Source organism: Otolemur garnettii, unplaced genomic scaffold (assembly GCF_000181295.1).
Source record: "Otolemur garnettii isolate 467f Iridium unplaced genomic scaffold, OtoGar3 scaffold00204, whole genome shotgun sequence".
Taxonomy (NCBI): Eukaryota; Metazoa; Chordata; class Mammalia; order Primates; family Galagidae; genus Otolemur; species Otolemur garnettii.
Window position 1 is genome coordinate 722,376 of NW_003852599.1, and position 23,878 is coordinate 746,253.

At 54.6% G+C, this 23,878-nt stretch overlaps 2 protein-coding genes across 6 annotated transcripts; one reads left to right on the forward strand and one right to left on the reverse strand.

Annotated features, from left to right (window-relative positions):
- The first annotated feature begins 7,823 nt into the window (after positions 1-7,823).
- HPCA (hippocalcin) lies at positions 7,824-15,601 on the forward strand. Its single transcript, XM_003801260.2, has 4 exons — positions 7,824-7,917; positions 10,219-10,617; positions 15,014-15,119; positions 15,227-15,601. The coding sequence occupies exons 2-4, from the start codon at positions 10,240-10,242 to the stop codon at positions 15,322-15,324; spliced, it is 582 nt and encodes a 193-aa protein (XP_003801308.1). The 5' UTR covers positions 7,824-7,917; positions 10,219-10,239; the 3' UTR covers positions 15,325-15,601.
- A 551-nt stretch (positions 15,602-16,152) lies between these two features.
- Positions 16,153-22,824, reverse strand: TMEM54 (transmembrane protein 54). Of its 5 annotated transcripts, none has more exons than XM_003801262.2 (6): positions 22,692-22,824; positions 19,645-19,838; positions 17,404-17,463; positions 17,066-17,254; positions 16,814-16,948; positions 16,153-16,429 (listed from the first exon to the last, which is right to left on the reverse strand). In XM_003801262.2, exons 1-6 carry the CDS (start codon positions 22,705-22,707, stop codon positions 16,379-16,381), a joined length of 645 nt encoding a protein of 214 aa, XP_003801310.2. In that variant the 5' UTR covers positions 22,708-22,824; the 3' UTR covers positions 16,153-16,378. The 5 variants fall into 5 exon arrangements, with proteins under 5 accessions (XP_003801310.2, XP_012667824.1, XP_023363537.1 ...); XM_023507769.1 differs by having other exon boundaries at positions 16,379-16,429; positions 17,066-17,148; positions 17,397-17,463; positions 22,692-22,797; XM_023507768.1 differs by having other exon boundaries at positions 16,423-16,482.
- Between the last annotated feature and the right edge of the window lie 1,054 nt (positions 22,825-23,878).

A 23,878-nucleotide genomic window follows, 5' to 3' on the forward strand; every position in this document is an offset into this window, starting at 1 on the left:
AAAAAAAAAAAAGATCAGAAGCAGAGGGGCCGCCCCACCTTCGGCATCCTCAAGCATGGTTCTGCAGAGCCCGACACAGCCAACAGAGGGCGCCCGCATCGACCATGGTGTCGCCAGTGTTGCTCAGCCATGAAGGAGATTCCGGGGCTGGGAGAGGCTGCCCAGCCCGCTGCTTTGCTCCCTGCAGGCTGGGGCCAGCTCCCAGGTGGTCAGGCCACAGATTCAGCAGCCCAGCAGAGCCTGACTCTTGCTGCCACTGTGCTGTGCACAAGTCACTGGACCTCTCTGGGCCTCAGTTTCCATGTCTTAGATGGGCCTGACAATAGTGCCTGCCTTGCCCGGTTCTGTGCTTAGGAGCTGCCATTTTTATTAGTAGTAGTGGCAGTTCTGTCATATCTTGAAGTATCTGACACAAAGGGCATCCAGTCAGTGGTGGTTACGATGATGACAAGGCTGCTACTCCTGCCACTGCAGGGATTCAGACGTTGTTTGTCTTGAATTTCCTCACCAGGAAGTATCCAGTGCCTACCACCCTGGAATGCCTCCTGTGAAGGGGAGGCACTGTCTCCCTCGCTGGCCATTTTTGCTGCCAGATCATCCTCTTGTTACCTCCTGTAAGAAATCCCCTGCCCACACAATTCCCTGCTCAGGGTGACCCACCTGGCCCAGCTTCTGGCCTTAGGCTCCCTTTTTTCCCCAGTCTGTGTGAGAGGCCTGAGAGGTCAGAGGTCGGAAGCCAGACCTTGGCATCTGGACTCCTGCCTTTGCAGGAAGGGAAGGAAGCTGACAAGTTAACCCAGGTGGCCACCCCATCAGGAGGTTCTCAGTGGGTCTTGTTCTTGGGGTTCAAAGTTCTTTCCACAAGCTGAGAAGAAATAAGTGGAAAGAAAGTCCCAGGTATCTCTGAACCTTCTGTTACCCTTTGTCCTGAGAATGGCTGGCAAGTGGAGAGGGACTCTGATGGCTCAGAATGACAAGCCCAGCTTGATCCCATCTGCTGTCAAACACAATCATCTATGCTCCTGGGTCTCAGGGTGAATGCTTGAGGGTCTGGCATTGAGGGATCTAGTGAGGAAGGAAAGAGCCCCAGGCTGGGAGCCAAACAATTCTGGGCTTAAACCTTGGCTAAGCCCATCCCTACTGTGTAACCTCAGGTAAATCACTGTACTCCTCTGAGCCTGTTTCCTCATCTGGCATCTGTATCCTAGAGAGATATTGTGGGGAATATAAGAGATGTTAAAGTGTGAAAAGGAAAATTCAGGCCCTCGCACATGGTGAGTATCTATAAATGTTGCAGTGGGTATTGTAAAGTGAAAATCCTTTACTTCCCCAAGACTCATTCTGCATCTGAGTGGGCAGGGGTGGCTGTAGGAGTGGGTCAGGTCAAGCACTCCTGGGTCAGTGGGCCAGGCCTTGAAATACTCTGCAAGTGCCTGTGCCTGCATTTGTAAGGGTATATGTTTGTATGTTTGAGAGGGCAAAGGGGTGCATGTGTGTGCAAGGGTGTGCACGTATGTGCAGGTCCATGTACTAAAGGCTGCCACATCGCAGAGATTCTTGGGGTAAATGTGTACTTGCAGGTACCTGTGCAATAATATCCCTGCACTGATTCGGGAGGCCCTCTGTTCATGGTTACTATGGAAACAATGAGGCAATCCCCAGCCTCAGGGAGAGCCTAAGGTGCCCAGAAGGAAAGCGGGCTGAGTCTTCCCAGGGGAGGGACAGATTGGGAGCACAAGGCCCCTGGGGCCCTCAGCCTCTGGTGGTGGGGTTCTGGAACTCATGGTACCTCTGAGGCTTCTGAGAAGCTGTCACTCCTCCAAGGCAGCTCGTTGGGAAGAGCTCAGAGACAGAAGTGGATCCATCTTGTATGTGGCTCTAACCCCATGTATGGTCTAAGGCAGGGAACTTGATCTCTTTTGTGCCTCAGTAACCTTTTCTTTAAACAGTGAAAATAGCAGGTGCCAGTGGAAGTCTAGAACTGGAGTGTGACCCTTCCTCTCCCTGGGGGCACCTACTCTCAAAAATGTATGCGTGTAAGTCCCTGAGCCCTGAAGGGTCACAGAGCAGCCTCCACCACGTGCACCACCCTCCAGTGTCTTGTGGGTTCCTCACAGCATTGAGGAGAGGAGGCATTCCACAATAGGACTCAGGCTCTGGGAGGGCACAGCTGGCTGGGTCTGCTGCCCGTCATCCCCCAGGCCCAGCCATATACAGCACAGACCCTCAGCCCATGAAGCACAGAGGTAGCTGGGAATTCCAATCACTTTTCTCAGTTGTGAGGAGCAGGGCACAGGCACCAGGTGCACCATTCAGTCTGGGCAATGCCAGCGCAGAGGCTGGCTACTGGAAGCTTCTGGGAGGCAGAACCCAGTTTAGGAGGAACTTTCTTTTTAAAATCTTTTTTTTTTTTTGAGACAGAGTCTCAAGCTGTTCTCCTGGATAGAGTGCCGTAGTAGCATCACAGCTCACAGCAACCTCCAATTCCTGGGCTCAAACGAGTCTCCTGCCTCAGCCTCCCAAGTAGCTGGGACCACAGGCGCCCGCCACAACGCCCCACTGTTTTTTGGTTGCAGCTGTCATTGTTTTGGCGGGCCTGGGCTGGATTCAAACCCGCCACCTTAGGTGTATGTGGCTGGCGCCTTAGTTACTTGAGCCACAGGCGCCGAGCCTCTTTTTAAAATCTTAACTCTTTAGATTTTGACTAGGGTTTCAATTTTCCTGTATGTTGAGGTTATAATACGTTCAGATAGAATTGCATATAAAGTTACAAGTGGACCAGTCACAGTGGCTCAAGCCTGTAATCCCAGCACTCTGGGAGGGAGAGGCAAGTGGATTGCTTGAGATGGGGAGTTTGAGACCAGCCTGAGCAAGAACGAGACCCTGTTTCTACCTAAAATAGAAAAACTAGCTGGGTGTTGTGGCGAGCACCTGTAGTCCCAGCTACTCAGGAGGCTGAGGTAAGAGGATCACTTGAAACCAAGAGTTTGAGGTTGCTGTGAGCTATGACGCCACGGGCCTCTATCTAGGGTGACAGAGTGGACTCTGTCTCAAAAAAAATTTTTTTTTTAATAAATGAATAAATAAACTTGCAAGTGAAAACTCAGCCTCCTGCCTTCCATTCCAATTCTAAGAAATGACTGCTCCCTTTGCTGTGACCTCAGGAATGATTTTCAAAGGACCCAGTCAAAATAAACCAAGAGGAGTGTGGGATCGAGCTATCCAGCAACAGAACTGTGTAAGAGCTGAACGTTTACCAGGGAGACTGTGAAGGGTCACTTTTGATTTGGGGAGGGGCAAAAGCAAGGGCCTGGCTGGGCCACTTCAGTTAAGTCACCATCCCTCTCTGGCCAACCTCTGAAGCCCTTTCAGCTAATAAGAATTACTTCATCAGCAGAGGGAAGAGCGATTACTGTGCTGGGCAGGGATGTCTGGGATGTGATCCTAGCTGTCGACCTTACTTCACCCACCCCTACCTAGGTCACATCCCATGTGGAGAGATTAAGGAGAGCCTGGTCATCTGGTATAGGAGGGCTGCACTGGTGGGGAGTTAGAGAAGGAAGGTGGAGGGGGAAGGGCTGAGGTGGGAGGTGAGGTTTGGGCACGTCATGGAGAGCCTCAAATGTCCACCTACTCTGGTAGGCAGTGGGGAGCCATGGACGGGTATTAAGCAGGGAGAAAGATAATCAGATTTTGAGAAACTGATCATAGCCAGGAGAGCTGTGAGAAGGCCAGAGCTGTAATACTGGGCAGATTTGACCAGGAAGTGAGGGGCAGCAGGGGGAACAGAGGGCAGGCCCCAGAGACCCCCTCTGCTTCAACGAGCTGGACTTTGGAAGGGAGCAGGTGGAGGGGTGAGCAGGAGGGGGGATCCAGATGGGCCTCAGGCTTGTATGATGGACAAAGGGGGAACCCAGAGGCAGGACAGGTTGGGGGTGGAAGGAGTTGGATATTGGCTGGCTTGAGTCTGGGTGTCTGTGGGCTTCTGGCAGCAGGTCCAGGAAGCAGCTGGAAATGCGGGTTTTATAGAGAATGAACCAGAAGGTCAGAGTTGTTTTTGCCAACTCCCCCCCCCCCGCCCCCAAGGAAAAAGACCATGCCCGAACTTGCGTCTTTCACCCTCCCCACAAAGTCTGTACTCTAATGAGAAACCACCAGTCCCTGACACTGGGTTTGGTGTAGAGCTCAGCTGCTTTTACCCTGGAGTTGGGGCTCTTCTTGGGGGGCATTGCAGCCATCTCCCTTCAGCAGAGCTCAGCAGCCTCAGAGGGTCTGCCAGCAGGGTGTTCAAGCCCTAACTGCTATTCTGCAGAAAGACCATCTCCACCCAGCCCCAACCTTCTGATCGCACAATGTCAGGGCTTCCCTAAGAGCTGCCCAGAGCCAACTCTAACTGGGTGCTGACAGGGTGCAGGCCCAGTGCCAGACAGTTACAGGCATCCTGTCTCTCAAATCCTCACAATCACCCGTCAGGGAGATGCTATTATTATTGTTTCCATTTACAGATGAGGGAAGCTTCCAGAGTTCACGTGAAAGGCCTTGTCCCCCCTCCACTGGGTGGTGAGTGGTGGGTTGGTGGGGTAAGGCTGCAGGGTAACCTGGGAAGGCATGGGAGCTCTCTGAGCCCCTATGTAAAATGAGGCTTTGCTTAGGGGACCCCAGCCCCCCAACCTCCTCCCACCCTGCCCCAGATTTCAGCTCTGCAGTTGCAGCTCCTAAGACTCCCCTCCCCAATTCTGTTCCTCAGGGCCCAGCTCCATTGGGAACAACCGCCCCCTCCCCCTCCCAGGCTGTGCTCCTGGCAGCTCTGCCGCCCTGGGCTCTGGTCCGGGGGTGGTCCCTGGCAGAGAGGGGGGTGGGCAGAAGCCAGGATGCTTGGGCTGAGATACTGGGCATCCAGAGACCCCTGAGCCCCTACCTCAGGAACCATTGTGTGCCAGGCTGGGGTGGGTAGGGCCTTTTGGAAAGGGGTGGCTTGAGGTTTTAATCACTTTTTCAATGTTTGTTTGTGTAATTCAGCCCCGAGATGCGTTTCCCTCCATCTGTCCCCACCATCTGCTCCCATCAGGATTTTCCAAACCGTTTGGGACCAAAGAGGCTACGTGGTGGGGGGGATGGGAGGGATGGGCCTCTGAGGGGGTGGGAGAGCGGCCACCTTCACCCACTTCACTGAGAGGCTTCCAGGGAGGGGCTTGAGCTCCTGAGGCACACAGAACTGGGTTCAGATTGTGACACTGTTGCTTTCTTGCTGTATCACCTCGGGCAGGTGACTTCACTGCTCTGAGCCTCAGTCTCCATATCTGTACAGTGGCAGTGGCAGGACTGATTCCTCAGGATCACTGAGGATCAAATGAGGTGCCTGCCAGATACCGTATCTCTCTGGCGTCCTGGGAGTTGTTCCGACTGTCTTTTGTGGTAAAGGAAGGCAGCTATCCCTGAGTTCTCTGCCCCCACCTCATTCAGCAGACAGTGGGGAATCCCCTCCCCCTAACTTACCGACTCTTCAGTAGACCTTGCCTTCAGTTACCTCCCACCTCTACCCTGGGCCAAGCCTCCTCTCCCTCCTGGATGCCTCACTCTGAGGCAGACCTGAGCACAATGGCTCTCCAGGCCTAGTGGGGAGAGAAGGTAGGGAGCTTGTCCCTGGAGGGGCCTGAGGTAGGGGCTGAGCAGTAAGTCTCTCCCAGCACCCAGGTCCTCACGCAGGAGCAGCTGGGAACCACCCACGCTCGTCTGGCGTCTCTCACGCCTCTACTGGGGGTCCCAACATCAGAGCCAAGGCACACTGTGGAGCCCGTGTGTTCCGGAGGGCCCAGCTGTCTCTACCCCATCCCAGCCTGTCTTCTCAGCCCCTCCAGCTGAGACCTTCTCACTTGTTCCCAAGTAGGAAGGACAAGTGCTAGAGACTCTGAGGACCTGAGGGGCTTGGTCTGGAAACCTTGAGGTAGAGATTTGGTTGAGCCCTAAGGAGGCAGGAGGGTCTGCTGGCTCTTAAAAAGTACTACACTAGTCATTACCTGTGGCTAAGTGAGTGGGGCATGGGTCCCATACCAAGGGTGGCGGGTTCAAACCCGGCCCCGGCCAAACTGCAACAAAAAAATAGCCGGGCGTTATGGGGGACGCCTGTAGTCCCAGCTACTCAGGAGGCTGAGGCAAGAGAATCACCTAAAGCCCAAGAGCTGGAGGTTGCTGTGAGGTGTGACGCCATGGCACTCTACTGAGGGTGACAAAGTAAGACTGTCTCTAAAAAGAAAAAAAAAACAAGCACTAGACTGGAAGGAGCTCTCCAGGCAGATGGCAGAGCTGTCAGGATTCCCTTCAAAGTGAGTCCAGAAGCCAGATCCACTCCCTGGTCATCTCTCAGCCTGAAATGCTCCCATGTTCCCACCTTGCCCCCAACCTAAGTCTACTTTTTTTTTTTAGAGACAGGGTCTCACTTTCTTACCCAGGCTGGAGCTAAGTGGCATGATGACCGTAGCTCACTTCAACCTCCAACTCCTGGCATCAGCTTCCCCAGAGCACTGGGATCACTGCAACCCCCTCAAAGCCTGTTCTTGACATAATGGCCCCAGTGAACTATTGACATGGAAGTCAGACCCTCTCAGGCTGTTCAAAGCCAAGGACTTCCCATTTTACGTGGAATAAAAATCTGTAGTCCTTGGCATGGTTCCCAAGGCTCCTGATGTGTCACTATCCTAACCTCCACACCACAACTTTTTCGAAAACACTTACCATATACTACAGAATTGACTTTTATGTTAGGTCCAGTGTTATTGCCCACTTCCCAGACAGAACAGCGCTGGCTGCAGCACTAGTGTTTTAAAAATAATTGTGGAATGAATGAATGAGGGCACATGGATTCCACTCATTAGCTGTAAGACACACTGGAAAAATCTTTTAACCCTTCTGAGCCTGTTTCCTCATTTGTAAAGTAGGGACAATAAGGAGCACCTCCCAGAGATGAAGAAAGGACCAAATATAAGCCCAGGAAGTGGGTTTTGTTGCTGAGGCTGCGGGAAGGAGGCTGCAACCCCACATGGGCAGGAGGAGCTGTGATGGCGCGGTTGACTCTGGAGGGGAGCTGTCCTGTCTGCAGGCAGGGGCCCAGACACTTCAGAACCTTCAGGCTGGATGGAGATCTTCTTCTGTTCTTGTATGTCGCCATCCTGCACAAGTAGAGGTTGGGGAGGGAAAAAGGGAGGGGGCTTCCTTGATTGGAGGCGGGAGTAGGAGGAGCGGTTGGGAGGTGAGATTTACCCTCTCCTGAGAGGGGATCAGGGATGAGACCGGGAATGGTGGGCAGGAGATGGAGGCGGGTCTCCAAGTGGAGGTGGGGTAGGGGGCGTGTCTGGCCCCCATCCCGAAGACCTCACGGACTGGAGGGATGGGCGCTCTCCCCTCCCCCAAAGACCCCCCCAGCTTAGTTAGCTCCGGAGTTGAGGAGCGGGGGAGAAGGGAGGGTGCCTATCGAACCGCCCGAGGATCCTGATTCCGCCCTCGGAGCGACGTGCGGCTCGGAGCCCAGGTGGGGATGGGGGAAGAGGGAGCGGAGCGGCCAGGGATTGTCCCCGGCTAAGGAAAGAGGTCTGTTGGCATTGACCCGCCCCTCCATTCAGGGTACCTGGGTAGAGCTGCTGAGGAGATGGGGGCCGCGGTCCTCCTCCCCCGCCGGGTGCTTCCTCAAGAGGGGGGCCAGGGAAGTGAGGGCGCCCCCTTCCCTCTCTGGCGCGGGGGCGGGGGCGGAGCCTAGCGCACCGCTCCCCCCGGGGCTGGAGGGGACCCCCCCAGGGGAGGGCCTCCGGGTGAACGCTGCGGGGCGTCTCCCTCTCAGTCCCGCCCGCCCCTCCGGCCGCCCCTGCTGCCGCGCGCCGCAGCAGCGCCGCCTTCCCTGCGCAGTCGGTGTCTCCGCGTCGCTGGGTGAGTGGGGGCCGCTCCGGCAGGGGCTGGGGAATGCGGGCAGGGGGAGTCCGTAGCTAGGGGCCACGTCCAGGGCTCCCTCACCCAGCTGCTCCCGCGCCTCCGGGGAATCCTCCCTCGGGGGTGGAGGGGGGTGGCGAAAGGGTCAGGAACTCCCCGGGGAATACGCGGTGCTCTCCAGGGTGCTGACCGCCGGGTGACCGGCCCCGAGGAGCTGCGTTTCGGCCGTCCGGGAGCGCCCCCTCCAGGAGGGGCCCCGTGCCCGGCGCTCGGCGAGTGCTGGCGGGATTGAGGCGGAGGCTCAGGTCCACAGATGGGGAAAACTGGAGAGGGTCTGCGGGGCAGATTGCTCAGGTTCTTCCCATTTAGGGGACTGGAGGTCTTTGTGGGGACAGCATAATCTTCTTCCAATTGGGAGGGGACAACTCCAAGGGTGACAGAGGAGGGGGCACTGGAGAGCTCTCTTGCTCAACGCATCTCTCTGCCCCCGCCCCGGTGACCCAGTTCCTCGGACCTTGAGGAGGGAAGTAAGGGACACACTCCCTCACCTTCGCCCTGCGCATTTCCTCAGTCCCTTCCCACACACTTGTGCGGTGGGTTCTCAGCCCGGGGCAGAAGAGGCTGATCTAGAAGGGAGGGGCATCAACTTACAGAAACATGCACGTGACACACTGCTGAGGACAAAACACAGGTCCCCCAAATGGCCACACAGGCACATTCCCTCACACTGTGATGGGCGCATACCTGGTCACACAAACAGCGCACACGCACAGACATGGGTAGAAACACATGCAAGACAAATGCAGAGCGCAGAGGCACACGTTATACCTAAGCACATGCACTCTGGCACACACACCCACTCACAAGTGCACAGAGCATCGTGCACACAAACAAGGAACCCTCCTCGCCCTGTCTGGCTTGTGGCCCCAAGCTGGGAGAGGTCACCCAAACACAGCCCTACATCCCTGCCCAGAACGACATGGTCATCTCCTCTCCCTTGCCTTCCCCTCAGCCTCCACAGCCTCTGCACTAAGGGGACCTTCCAAGACTAGATTAAAAGTAAGTGTTGAGGAAGGTCGGCTGGACTAGGTGTCTCCTTGGAAAAGACACCCCCAGTAGGTGTGGAAGGGCTGCAGCTCCCTCTCCTGGGATCTGGCAGTACCCCGGGGAAAAAACAGAAAAATGGCAAGGGTGCCTGAAGGTCCCACACGTGCCACTGGCCATGTGAGAGGTGTCGGCATGCGAGTTGGCGTGTGATGGCATGTGTGAGACATGTGGGGCTGTGGGCTGGTGTGTCTTGGTGCACAGGGTATGGGAGTTCTGCGTGGTCCCATGTGTCAGTACATGTGAGTTGTGGAGCAGAGGGAATGTTGTCATGTGTGGAGGCATGGTGGCTCCATGGGTGGGTGTGGGCTGGTACGTGAGCGGCGTGAGAACCGGTGTGTGGATTTGGTGAGCTGTGTACCAGAATAGGTGTCAATATACATTCACTTACATAGTATTGTGCATGCCTTCTGGGGCACTTGGGTCATGTTTATTTATTTAACACTTATGTAGCCCTGTCTACATAGGCACGGTTCTAAGTGCTTCACATGTATTAACTAATTTAATCTCTACAACAAGCTTAGGAGGTAAGTATTATTATCACCCCACTTTACAGATGAGGAACACGCCCAGGGTCACTTAGCTGCTAAGAGGGAGAGCTGGAATTCAAACCCAGTGACCTGGCTCTGGAGCCCAGACCAAGATCTGCTCTATGCTGCCTCTTGTTGGTCACACCTGTGGGGCAGAGAATAGGGCAGTATCTGAGCTGCAGGGGCATTTTGGGGTGAGCAGGCACATGTGAGTCTGTAAGGGGGGAGGGGAGAGGAAGGAGGAGAACCAGGTCTTTCTGTATCTCCAGGGAAACTCTGGCATGCCATGGCTGTGTGACCTGAAGCAAGTCATCTCCCTTCTTTGAGACTACCTCTCCGTCTGTAAAGTGGGGCTCATCCCCACACTTCCCCTTGGGAGGGTATAATGGTATGCACTGGAAAAGGCTGAGTGGCTGGCACCAGGAAGGGCCTCAGTAAATGTAAGCCCCTGTCCAGGTCTGTTCTCCAGGAAAGTCTAAGTGTGGAACATGTCATAGAGGCAGGAGACCTTGGTGTAGGCTATGTGACCCTGGGCCAATTCCTCTGTCTCACTGGGTCAAATAAGAGGCTGGAGTGGTTGGTGGCAGGGGTTCCTTCTGGAGTGGCGTCAAGTAACCAAGAAGGCCTAACAACTCCTCTCTGTCCCTCGACCCTCTTGGGGACCCAGGTGGGACTTGGCTCAGTGGCCATGGGCAAGCAGAACAGCAAGCTGCGGCCCGAGATGTTGCAGGACCTACGGGAGAACACAGAGTTCTCAGAGCTGGAGCTGCAGGAGTGGTACAAGGGCTTCCTCAAGGACTGCCCCACGGGCATCCTCAACGTGGACGAGTTCAAGAAGATCTACGCCAACTTCTTCCCCTACGGTGACGCCTCCAAGTTCGCTGAGCATGTCTTCCGCACCTTTGACACCAACAGTGATGGCACCATCGACTTCCGGGAGTTCATTATTGCACTGAGTGTGACCTCTCGAGGTCGCCTGGAGCAGAAGCTCATGTGGGCCTTCAGCATGTATGACCTGGATGGCAACGGCTACATCAGCCGGGAGGAGATGCTGGAGATCGTGCAGGTGGGCTCGGGGCCCCCGGCATGCCAGGTGCAGGACCTGGCAGCTTGTGCCTCCTCCCCCCATTCTGATCCTCTCTGCAGACCTTGTGGCAAGTAGTGGCAGGGGCTATTCTTATAATGCCATCTAAAACTTTTATTAGGAAATATTTCCTGTTTAAAGAAAAATCAAGAAAACTCCCATAGACCCTTTACTCAGATTGACCAATTAACATTTTGCCACAGTTGCTTTATCATTATGTGTGCGTGTGAGTGTGCAAGCATGTATATATTGTTTTCTTGTTGTTCTGAACGTTGTCCCTTTACCCTTGGATACATCAGGATGTATTTCCTAAAAATAAGGACATTCTCTTACATAACCCATAATATGATTATCAAAGTCAGAACATTTAACATAGAAACAATGCTATTATCTAATCTACCGATCATATTCAATTTTACCAACTGTCTCCATTTCTTTATAGCATTTTTGCTCCTGGTCAAGGATCATGCATTGAATTTCATTGTCATGTCTCTTTAGTCCTCTTTAATCTGGACTAGTTCCTCAGTTGTCCTTTGTCTTTTATGACTTGACATTTCTGTGGAGGACAGGCCAGTTATGTTTTATGGAACCTCATTTTTTCAGGAGAAAATGGATGCTCAGAGAGGTAAAAGCACTTGCTTGAGGCCACACAGTCTGTGAGTGGGCCACCTGGCTCTAACTTCTACATTCTGCCACCTTCCAGCTAACTGAGGGCCCACTAAGAGAGTAATACTGAAGGAACCATTTGTATCTATGAGCTCAGTGCATCTTTACGACAACCCCATAAGGCTCAGAGAGGTGGAGTAACTTGCCCAAAGTCACACAGCACATAAATGGAGTCAAACTGAGGCTGGTCACTACTCAGAGCTGCCTTTTCAGAAGGCTTTGAACATCCCAGCAAGGAGGCCAGGCTTCCATTTCTGGAGTTGGCCTTACCTCTTAGGTTGCTCATTTATAAAGGGGGGGAGTTAACACTGACCTCATGAAAAGATTTAAAGAACTGATCTGAATGCCCTTTTTCAGTACAATTTTAACTGTGCTACATGTTAGCTTTATTTCAAAAATCTCCCAGAGCACACATCTGATCAGCCCAGCATTGAAGACAGGGAGGGCTCGGGTTCCATGTTACCTACGCAGTTCCTTGCCCGTGTTTTTCCTGAGCCTTTACAGGTTTCTTCACCTGTAAGGAAGGAGTGTTAAGCCCCTATCTGATAAGGTTATTGTAGGGATAAAGTGGGGTAGGGACTGTAGCAGAGGGCCTGGCATATAATTGGTACTTGGTAAACATTAGCGATTGTGCGTTATTATCTTCTCCTCCTCACAGCCTCTGCTCTAACCAGAATGGCCTTTTCAGCATCCGTGAAATGTGCCCAGAGTGACCCTGCTCCACCACTTTGCAAAAGCTGTTGCCCCTTCTGCAGCTCTGAATCCTTTTGCTCTGGTCCCTCTGCTCTGCTGACTGCTCCCCCGACTGCTCCCCCTCCCAATTCATCCTGCTGGACTCTTGACTTTGGCTTCTCCTCTTGCTAAGGGTCTGGGTCTGCTCTCTCCAGCTGAAGCAGAATGGGCCTTAGAATATGATGTGTTCTTTATGTCTATGGCTGGGGAGAAAGTGGGCCAGGCATTAACTCTGTAGTTGCTGGATGGTGGGGATCTCTGGGACTAACTAGGGTGGTGGAGGATCCCTCAGGGACTAGGCAGCAGATGGATACCAACCAATCTGGAAGTTAGTGTGGTTGCACTGGTATGTACTGGCAAATCTTAGTCCTTCTAGAATCACCATACCCAAGGCATCAGTCAAGCCTGCCCTATTCATTAGGCATCCTCAGGATCTCTTTCTAGCTGGTCTCTGGCTTCTTTTATGGTAGCCTGGCAGGTCTAGACACCAGGTGCAGACAGAGCTCTGCAACCCCCAGTGCCTAATTAATGACAAGTTGGCTCCAGTGAAACCATGAGCAAATAGCAATTTCAGACAATTAATTCGAGGTGCAGGAGAATGGTTGTCTCAAGGGGAGTGGTCACTCTGTAAGTTACTTAGTCCTTCTCAGGACCCAGCCCTGTGCCACGTGGTGGACACGGTGGAAGGGAAAAGACTGCCTCTTGGGGCTTTCACTATAGTGAGAGACAAATGTTCAGGCCATGCTGATCAGCTCAGTGACAGGGGTTAAAGGTGACATCTGGGAGCCAGAAGACTGAGGGAAGACCTGAGGATGTGGTAGATGAATAATGACTATAACATGAGCTGCTGTTTACTGACCATCTACCATAGAAAGCCACTATTTCAACTCTTCTACATACGCACTCTCACTCAATCCTCTCTAGACAACCCTAATAAGAGAGATAGGATAACTCCTATTTTATAGATGAGGAAATTGAGGCTCACAGAGGCTAAGTACTTGTCCAAGGCTACACAGCAAGTAAGAAGTGGAACCAGGATGCCTCTCCAGGTTCATCTGATTTCAAAGATCCTGATGGTCACTGTCCTGGCCTCCATTCAGCAATTAAGAGGGAGCAGGTTCAGGCCAGGGGTGGCGGCTCAGGCCTGTAATCCTAGCACTCAGGCAGGCTGAGGAGGGTGGATTGCTTGAGCTCAGGAGTTTGAGACCAGTTTGAGCAGAGTGAGACTCTATCTCTACTAAAAATAGAAAAACTAGCTGGGCATCACGACAGGTGCCTGAAGTCCCAGCTACTCAGGAGGCTGAGGCAAGAGGATTGCTTGAGCCCAAAAGTCTGAGGTTGCTGTGAGCTATGACACCATGGCATTCTATTGAGGGTGACAAAGTGACATTCTGTTTCAATAAAAAAAGAAAAAAAAAATAAGAAAGAGGGAGCAGGTTCAGATCCACCCAGTCCCTGCCATCAATTCTCTTTCTAAGCCTTGGTTATCCAAAATATGGGGATCATGATACCTACTTTTCAAAGGGGATGTCAGGTTTAGAATTGTTGCATGTAAAGTACCTAGCACATAGTAGGTGACTGATAAAAGGTGGCTAGCATTATTGTTCTATCTTGGGGAATCTGAAAAGCCCAGAACTGTTTGGTTGTTGCCAGAATCACCCAGGCCTGATGGTGGAGATGTCAGCATCTTGCAGATTGTGAAGAGTCTTGAATGCCAAGGGCAGAATGATTTGAACTTGGTACAGAGGGCAGTGGAGGTGCCAAAAGCTTTTATACAGGAGCGCCCCCTGCCAGGTGCCACTGTACTAAGTTCTGAGATTTGGGCACTAGCCAGATGTCCCTGGACCTTGTGTGTATGGAGAGGACTAGGAACAATTCTGCAAAGACATAATTACTTCCAGAGAGGTGTCTTTGAAGGAAAAAGTCCGGGCGGCTATGGTCCTGCATATGCACCCTGACCCAGCTTGGGTCAGAGAAGGCCTTGCTAAGAAAGCGTCATGTAAACTGAGCCCCAAGGAGGAGTGGGAGGCAGCAGAAGGAGCGTGGGGCAGCAGCCAGAAGGAGCTGGGTGCAAGGCGGGCCTGGAGGGAGGCCTGTGTATGAGGGGAGCGAGGGGGTGGTGTGCTGGGCTGGGGACGTAGCAGTGGAGAATCTGTGTTTGGAAAGAGCTTTCAGAGGCAGCGTGGGGGACAGACCCACGAGAAAGAGGCTGGAAGAGACCAGTGCGGAGGCTGAAGCTGGATCTGAGGCAGGACAAGTTTGTGGGATGGGAGGCTTCTTGGAGGAGGTGTTGGTCAGGAAAAGATGCAAGGTTGAGGCGCCCAGTCAGGTCCTTGAGCTCCAGGGCACTAGGACCCGGCCCATCCCTCAGGCCAAGCCATACAGACGCTGTACATTTAGCGCAAAAACCCTCCTTCGCGTTGCATCGGTAGCTCCCGCACGTGGCGGCTGCCGCCTTCAGCCTGCAGAGCCTAGGCTGTCCCCGCCCCCGGCAGATGCTCATTTGCATTCATTTGCATAATGTTCCCCGCCCCCTCTGGGCCCTGCGCCCCCTGTCGGCCGTCGAGTTCCCGAGAAGCTGCGCTAACCCGGGGCTTACTCCCAACCTGCGGCCCCACCCCACGAGATCCAAAGCCTGGCGTTCTAGGTCTTTCGCTATCCGGATCCATCGCTCCTGACCCATTGCACTCCCAAATTCCTGGCGCCCGCTCGGAGCTTTCGCGCTGCGGTGTCTTTGTTCCTTTCCCACCTAGCCCTCCAAGGGAACTTGGTCAGCGCCCGCTCCACTAGCCCGCTCTTCTGGGAAGCCTTCCCAGAAGCTCCTTCCCAGCTCCCCACGCCTCAGTGACCTCCACTCCAGCTCTCCCCCGGGGGGGGGGGCAAACGTCAGCGTGCCTGGGGACGTCTCTGAATGTTGGGGCGGGGGGGGGGCTCAGGCCGGCTCCTCTCACTCTCTGTCCTCGCTTTTCCGCCCCCCCAGGCTATTTACAAGATGGTTTCCTCCGTGATGAAGATGCCGGAGGATGAGTCGACCCCAGAAAAGAGGACTGAGAAAATCTTCCGCCAAATGGACACAAACAACGACGGTGAGGGGGCAGCGGTGGGATGGGGCGGGCGCCACCTCCTCCCTCCCTTTCCCACTTCTATGCTCCTCCGCCACTTCTCCTCGGTCACAGCTTCCCTCACCCCGCAGGCAAGCTGTCTCTGGAGGAGTTCATCCGCGGGGCCAAAAGCGACCCGTCCATCGTGCGCCTGCTGCAGTGCGACCCCAGCAGCGCCTCTCAATTCTGAGCGAGAGGATCCAGGTCCCCCCACCTCCCTTGCCTTCACCGGCCCCCTCCCGCTCTCAGCTTCCTCTCCTTTGCCTCCTATCCAGGCTAGGGGCCAGACTCGGGGACCCCAAACCCCAGAACTGCACTTTGGGGAGGCCTCTGGAGAGAACTTTGCAGTCTCCCCAGGCCCAGGCAAGCAAGCGATTAGTCCGCCCCAATCCAAGAGGCAATGATAGAGAGACGCAGGCTATCTTGTTGTGCCCCGCAGTCAGCCTAAGCCCTCCCATACCTACCTAGACCAGGGAACTCAGCCATCTCTCTCCCATCCTCATCAACAGGGCAGACCCTCTAGCAACCGCAACCCAGAGGCATACCCCCTAACGCAGGTCTCAGCCTGGTTGGAGGGGGTAGTCATGCCCAGGGGGAGGAGCCTGTCTTTTTATGTGGTGGGGGGGAGAATGATTCCAGGGGTGTGGGGGTTTGAGGAAGAAGCTTCCTTGAGCCATCTTTTCCTGCAGTTGGGCCTCACCCAGCCTGCTCCATGCTTTGCTGGTCCTAAGGCCATGATGCAAAGGAAAACCTCCCAGGATTCTAGCCTGTCAGATGTGGGTCCCCTGAAGCCCCGCCTGCCTTTCAGCTCTTGGATGAACACAGCCAGCCACATACAGACCCACCAACCCCTCTGTGTTTCGCTTCTCTTGTACATACACACATGGACCCTCAGACAGTTGGACAGATGCACCTAGAACTCCATCCACAGCGTCCTGTGTAGGAAAGAAGCACGGCCCCCCTGGCTAAACACCCGTCCACCCGCCTGTCCCCTGCCACCCCTGCATGCAGCCAAGTGGAACATCTCTGTTCTTTTTAATAACTTCAGAATAAAGTCTCATTTCAGTGCAGTGGGCTAGGTGGTCAGGGGAAGGGGTCGAAAGCCTCATTTGGATCTCTGAGGGTCCATTGAACCCTCTTGGGCCAGTTCCAGGAATCTTAGCTTGGTCATGGTACAGACTTGGTTGCCAGTGGTCCTGGGGCCTGGATGAGACATCAGCTTTCAGAGGGTCAGAGGCTCAGAGCTAGTATATCAGCAGGTCTTGGCCCTCCACAGGCTCTGGGCTCTCTAGCATCTGCGAGACATAGGAGGCTGCCAGGCCCAGTGTGTCTGGGCCTGGGTCTCTTCCTCCAGGGCACCCAGGGAATGTGAGGAGGGGAGGGCTGGGGGATCTCTTGGGGCAAAGGGGAATCATTACCCACCTCCATGCAAGAGCCAGGCCAGACCCATTTGAGCCCAGATACTCCCTCCTCCCTTAAGACTCATCCTGGGCCCTGGGAGAACCAGGTGTCTGGGCTCTCTGAGCCTCCAAGCCTTTTCCTTTGCTTCTGGGGAGAAAACTTTTGCCCTACCCCAGTTCTTAAGGTGGGGACCTTGTACAGAGGGTGGGGCTACTGATCTGAGCTCCCCAGCAGGGTCTCCCAGGATACTGGAAGTCAGGGCTGTGGAGGGGATTTACCGCGTGGTGGCTGCTCTTCCCCCACCAGGGCCTCAGTTCCAGCAGCTGGTGGGTGAGCTGGGCGCCGCGCACAGCAAACAGGCTCTCCACCATGCAGAGCACTAGTGCGATGGCCCACAGGCACAGGCTGGAGCTCTGTGGGGCACAGCAGGCAGAGATGGTTGTCTGGGACAGGTAGTGGAGGGCTCTGAGAATACTTCCCAGCCCTGTTGAACACCTGCATGCCTCCCCATCCCAGGTCTAGCAACTTACGTAAATGCGTGTGGGGTCAAACGGGCAGTCAGGTGTGAGGGCCAGTAGTTCAGGGCTCCCAAAAGTGCAGGCAGCCAGTAGTGCTTGGCCCCGGGTGGCAAAAGTCACAGCAATTGAGGCCAAGAGGCCAAGGGCACAGGTCAGAGAGAGGAGAGCACAGGCCAAGCTTGAGCTAAACACTGTCCAGCGCTGTATGGGGAAGCCACTGGTCAGTGGGCATCAGGCTGGTCCCCATGGGAAGCTCTGGCCTACTGAGGGGTCTCATCCCCTCCAAGCAGGGCAGGCTCTTGGGGGTGGCACCCTACCCCCAAAACCCTATCCCAGGAGGTGCCACATACCAGAGGGGTGCTGGGAAGGTAGCGTGACAACACTATGGCTGCAATACCAGAGGCGATGACCTGTGGGGAAGCTTGAATCAGCTCTCACCCCCTGCTGCAAGGGAGCAGGCAGGGGGTCAGGGCCACCCTTAGACAAAAATTCCACCAATGCCAATCCTGGCCTTCCAACCCACTACCCGCTCACCCCTCATCCCCTGCTTCGCTTTGGCCTCATTACCATCATCTACACACAGCTGCTGCCTTCTCATGGCCCAGCCTTGGAGTGTTATTTCTAAAGCAGTCACTCCCTGCCTACAACCTTCCATGACTCCCCACTGCCTACAGCTGTGAGACTCAAATATGTGGTGGTGGGGGGGCAAGCCAAGGGGTATGCTAAACTATAGGATATATGTGACATATCTTCCAGAAAAAAACTAAGAAACCCAACCAGCAAGGAACTAAAACCAAAATTGCTATATTAAAACAAACCAGGACATTTGAGTAGAATTCAAAATCCTTGGGAGCATTTAAAAGTATTTCAGGCTCAGTGATCAGGCCCCCAGCCCTGGGAGCTTCCCCACCCCATTCTGGGCCATTCTCCCTTGTCACTGCCCTGGATGTGGACACCCATACCCAGCCTGCTCAGGGTGCTGCCACACACAAATTCTCACCAGGGACACCCTTCCTGCTCCTCTGCCTGTGTAGACCCTTCAAGCCCTGCTCAGGAGCTTCCTCATGCAGGTTTCCCTAAGCAGCCTCTGTCCCAAGGGGTAGGTCTACCCCCATTTAGCCCAACAGCTGCCTTCTGGACCTTTGGGCTCCATCCATCCAGTCTTCCTCCTATTGTTCCCTCACTGGACTAAGCATGGCTAGATCCATGGGAGGCAAGTGGTAAGATGAGGGTCCTGGGTTCCAGGCCCAGCATGTCTTTAATTTCCTGTGTAGCCACAACTAAGTGTTTCACCGTGTCTGGACTAAGCCCCTCTCTGCAGGATGAGCTCACAGAAAGACTGTTTGCTTTGGTGTCAGACACAAATACGTTCAAATCCAGTGTGGCTTTTTTCCTATTAGTGGGAGCTTGGGTGAATCCTTGAGTCTTGGCTTCCTCTTTTGTAAAGGGAGAATAACAGCTATGTTATTGGGAGTAGCAAGAATTAACTAAGTAAATGTGGGCAAAGCTGCAGGGGTCACAACCCAGAGCCTATCCCTGGTGTACCTCCTAACCCTGAGCTCACCATTTCTCTGGCTTCCTCACAGGTTGGTTAGAGCAACAGTGTCAGTAAGAGTAACTCCAAACACCCCTGAACACATCTGTCCTGCCCAGACTCTCCTACTTGCTGGGGCCCATGATCATGATCCCTGTTCACCCTAGCCTTGAGGCTAGCAGGCTACAGGAGCTTCATTTTGCAGAGCATGGGGAACAGGATTGAAAGAGTAAGTCCCCCAGCCAGGAGGTGGCAGGGATGGAATTCAGGCACTGATGTCTAAGCAAATGTTCCCCATAGGCTGAGGCTGCCTCGGCTGACAGGGGCTTTGAAAAGCCTGTTTGTAAAGGAGCTTTACAAACTTGAGGCCCTTTCATTCTTGTATTAATCAAACAGGCACTGACATGCAGTCACAATCATGGCTACCACTTACTGAGCAGTTACTATACACCATGCCCAATGCTAAGCTCCGGCTGTTCAATGTCCCCAGAACAGATCCTGGCCATTCCCACCTCCATACTTCGCATTTCCCATTCTCTGCACTTAGATTGATGTTCTAGTTTCCTTTCCCACTTGCTAGTCCCGGTATGCCATGCAACAAGGTTATGGTCAGGGCAGTCCATCTGGGAACTCCTACTTATCCATCAGTACCCATCTCAGAGATTTCTACTTCTGTGAAACCCTCCTGGACTCTCCCAAGCTGATCTGACGCTCCTTGCTCCTGTCCAGTAGCACTTGGGATATTTATGGTGGCACGAATCTCAGTTCACAGTAGTGAGCACTAACCATGTGCCAGGTGCTGTGTTAAGCACTTTGTGTGTGGATGACCTCAGTCAGTACTCACTAGGACTCTCAGAGGTAAACACCATTACCATCATGGTTTTATCCATGGGGAAGCTGAGGTAAAGAGGTTGAGTGACTTGAGCAGTTATGGACCAAGAGTTGGTGCCTGGGCTCTCTGGTTACCCACCAAAGGCTCTGGGGTAGGAACTTGTTAAAAACTTTTCAAAGCCCCTCCATCCCCCTCCTGCCAGCCACCCTCCCAGCCTGCTCATACCACGATAGCGGAAATGACAGAGAGGATGTTGACCACGCAGTACTGCAGAGCCACAGCATCGTGGGGGGCAGCCACATAGCGCAGCACGGTGCCATGGAGCAGGGCGGCTGTGATGAAGCTCACGTGGCCCAGCACTACCAGCACCAGACCTGTCTTCATCAGCACCCTCCGGAAGTCACACACGCTCAGGCCACCTGTGCGGAACAGCCAAGTCAGGCCTGTGGGTGGGGCTTATCCTGCTGGCCAAAAGAGGAAACTGAGGCCCCAGCAGGAGTGATGAACATTGGGTTCTAAATCTATTTCTGGATGACCTGGAGCCAATAACTTGACTTCTCTGAGTCTCAGTTTCCTGGGAAAGCACACAATTTGGTACTTACTGAAGGGTAGTAGTGCTTGTTAGCACTCGAGGTCATGAGTTGCAGGTCCTAACTCAGGTCTTTAGCGCTAGACCTCATGATCCTTCCACTAAGCTCCACATTCACTGATTCATTCATTCATCTGTTCATCACACAAATGTTCACTGAGTGCCTGCTCCACCCTGGGCCTGGGGCACAACAGTGTGTTCAGCAATCATAGCCCAGCCCCATGGCCCTGGAGCCATTGTTCACAGGGCAGGGATCAGGCCCGGCTTGGTGTTTGTTTTAATAGATAGGGCCTGACGCACAGTAGCTGCTCAATACACCACTGCTGAACGGGATGGCCTAGAGCCGGGGCAGGTACCTCCAGCCTCTGAGTCTTCCTGTCCCCATCTGTAAAATGGGAAGAAGGACCCTCCTCTATGAGGAGATGGGTGGGAAAGTGGGCACACCTTGGGATGGGTGGGAAAGTGGGCACTGGGAAAAGCAAGCTCTCAGTGTAGGGGGCACTGGGTAGGGACAAGACAAGGGTAAGGGGATGAGGTGAAGAACACTGGGACTCAGTCAGAGTCTCTCTGAGAGGCCAAGTGGCTGCCTAGCCCCTATCTGCAAATCCCCAGGAGCGGGAACCCTCTTCCTGGGGCAGCTCAGGTTGTTTTTCATCTGCTATCTGGAATTTCCCCCAGGTCCTGGTTCTGCCCTCAAGGGTACACACTATGCTGGCCCTCTGGCCTGCTGGTCCTTCACTCTACACAGCTTTGAGACCTTAAGATCATGGTCAGGCCCCAGAACTATACAGCCTTTTATTTCTTTAGCTGCTCCTGGTGGGATCTGACTTTGAGTTCTTTCCCAGACCTCAGTGTTTTCACCTGTGGCAGAAAGGATTGATCATAGTTCATATAGGGGAGCTCTGCAGCTAAAGAAAAAAAAAAAAAATTTCTAGATGGATTGTCTTCCAGGATGCTGTGCCAAGAGGCAATCCTCAGGGAGCAGGGAGGGAAGGGGGGCCATTCATCACAGACTCACTGTGTGACCTGGCACCAGCCCCTCACCTCTCTGGGCCCAGATCCTATGGTTGGTCCAGCAGGTCTGTGGTTCCTGGAGCCCACAGGACTCTTGGAGCTAGACCAGGTCTAGGAAAAGCAGAGGGCAGATGATGGCCTGGAATGGCCTCAAGAGGATTAACTGCCTGTCAAACAGGAAGAGGCAAGACAACTTCACTCCAGGGGCCTGACCCACCTCACCCCATCCACCTACCTACCTGGCAGCCCAGACACCACCCAGCTCAGGACTGGGCTCAATAACAGTATCCCAGGACCAAGACTTGGGTTAAACAGGAGGCACAGTGCCAGCCTGGGGGTATTGCCTGGAACCCTGGACCTAGTCTCAGGACAGTTTCTGAGTTCGTTTTCTTTTTCTTTCTTTCTTCTTCTTTTTTTTTTTTGAAACAGGATCTTGCTCTGTTGCCCTGGTTACAGTGCAGTGGCCTCATCATAGCTGACAGCAACCTCAAACTCTAAGGCTCAAGCAATCCTCCTGCCTCAGCTACCCCAGTAGCTGGAACTACCACCCACCAGGGTGTGCACCACCATGCCCTGCTCCTTTTTCTATTTGTCATAGAAATGAGGTCTCACTCTTGCTCAGGCTGGTCTTTTTTTTTTTTTTTTTTTTGAGACAGAGCCTCAAGCTGTCCCCCTGGGTAGAGTGCTGTGGCATCACAGCTCACAGCAACCTCCAAATCCTGGGCTCAAACGAGTCTCCTACCTCAGCCTCCCAAGTAGCTGGGACCACAGGCGCCCACCACAACGCTCAGCTATTTTTTGGTTGCAGCCGTCATTGTTGTTTGGCGGGCCAGGCTGGACTCCAACCGCCACCTTAGGTGTATGTGGCTGGTGCCTTAGCCACTTGAGCCACAGGCGCCCAGCCGAGGCTGGTCTTAAACTCCTGAGTTCCTCAGCTTCCCAGAGTGTTAGGACTACAGGCATGAGCCACTGCTCCAGCCTGCCTTCTTTATTTCTAAGTTAACATTTTGGGAGCACATAGTGTGGTCGGCACAGTGCTAAGCATTTTATTCTTAGGCGCTAACTCCATCCTGACGATAGTCCTAGGTGGTGGCTGTTACTGGCTCCAATTTACAGATAAGGAAACTGAGGCTCACAAATTCAGCTGGAGAGTGGGGACTTCCTGGGACTCTCCCATGCCCCAAAAGGGCATCACTGTGCCCAGGGAGTGGAGGGAGGGGGCACATCAGCCCAGCTCCTCTGCTGAGCCGGTGACCCTGTTTACCAAAGGCCCTTCTCTCCCGGCCTCGTGGGGGAGAGGAGGCGATGGAAATGGGGGCCTTCGCAAGGCTGAGGAAGCTGAGGCCGGGCCAGGGTCCCGATCCTCTGCGTTCGCTTCTGGGTGAAACAGAGCCTGCTCTCCCCAGCATCTCTTCGGAGGGCAGCCGCATCCCTCAGCAAGAAGAGAAAAGTGGGGGCGAGGGGCGGCGGGTCCCATGGAGCAGACACTGCAGCACTCCTCCCTGCATCTCACTGTGGGGAAACTGAGGCCCAGAGAGGAAAGTGACCTGCCCAAGGCCGCGCAGTGGGAGCCTTGGACCCCGAGGGTTCCGGCTCCCATTACAGAGCTCGCCCCGGCACGAGGCTTCGGGGCGGCCCTGGGCCTCCCTCGCAGTCCCCAGCCGCTCACCGAGGCACAGACACATGTCGGCTCCTGCGCGGGTCGCCGCGGCCGCGTTCAGCGGGGCTCCTGAGGCTGCGGCTCTCCCGGGCGCCCCGGCCCCATCCTCGTCGCCCACCGCGCCGCGCTCACTGCCCGCCCGGAGCGCAGGGCTCGGCGGCGCCCGGCCGGCCTCCCTTCCCGGCACCCTCCGAGCGGCCGCGCCCCGCTCGTTTGCATCGCGGCCGGTCAGACCGGCTGAGCAGCCCTGGGCCCTCCCGGCTGAGTCAGGCGCCGGCCCCACCCACCGCACCCGGCGGGCGCACTGCCGCCCCGCGCTCCCCGCCCACCGCGGTCGGACCCATTTCACTGATGAGACTGAGGGAGGCTCGGAGGAGCCGCGTTGGCCTGGACCTCGGTGGGCGGGGGGAACATGGGTGCTGCACGCAGGTCAGGTGCAGCGATCTTGGCCTGGAGGGCACCGGGCGGAAAGGCCCCCGATGACACCTGCTGTGTGTGGGCTTAGCCTCTGGAGTTTGGAGAACACATCAACACCAAGGAGGGCAGCAGAGCCAGCTCTCCTAGGAAGTGCAGGCTGGTCTGGTAACTCCTACTCTGATGTGAGGGGAGGGTCGGGCAGGGGGCGGAGCAGCACTGGCGGTAATGGAGCAGGGTCTGCTCCCGCCTGCAGCCGCTGTGTGACCTCAGGCAAGTCACTTTCCCTCCCTGGGCTTACTCACACTGGGCACAGAGCACGCAGTGAATCTGTCTTGCACTCTGAGCAAGGTACTTTACTTCTCCGTCTGGAGGGGATTCACTTCCCTCTTTAGAAAATCAGGGAAAATAATTCCTGTCCCTGAAGGTCTTGGTGAGACACAAAAATGACGTAAAAAAATTTTGTGTGTGAAACTCTTCTGAGTGTCCCTATGGACAAAGTGTAGATTCAGCAAGAGCTCATGGTAGGAGCTTCACTAATCCTGGCTGTGGTGAACCAGCCCCTTTGGTGTGCCAGGGTGGGCCTGAGGGAGCAGTGCCTGTTTCAGCCTCAGCCTCCCATGCCTGGCTCTTTGGGTTCAGAGGGTTGACCACTTACCAAGAGTACCCAGCGGAACTGGCAAACAGGACCCTAGATGCCCCCTCTGCTCTTGGTGGCCAAGTTCTCCAGAGTGGCCGCATCATGGCCACTTCCCTGGGCCCTCTAGGTCCTTCGAGTGAGC

Bases quoted from the DNA above. Each gene is read 5' to 3' on its own strand.
- HPCA (XM_003801260.2), top strand. From the start codon at position 10,240: ATGGGCAAGCAGAACAGCAAGCTGCGGCCCGAGATGTTGCAGGACCTA. The intron at 10,618-15,013 runs GTGGGCTCGGGG...CCGCCCCCCCAG, and splicing joins AGATGCTGGAGATCGTGCAG to GCTATTTACAAGATGGTTTC. The intron at 15,120-15,226 runs GTGAGGGGGCAG...CTCACCCCGCAG, and splicing joins AATGGACACAAACAACGACG to GCAAGCTGTCTCTGGAGGAG.
- TMEM54 (XM_023507768.1), bottom strand. The intron at 17,255-17,403 runs GTATGTGGCACC...TTCCCCATACAG, and splicing joins ACCTTCCCAGCACCCCTCTG to CGCTGGACAGTGTTTAGCTC. The intron at 16,949-17,065 runs GTAAGTTGCTAG...TGTGCCCCACAG, and splicing joins TTGACCCCACACGCATTTAC to AGCTCCAGCCTGTGCCTGTG.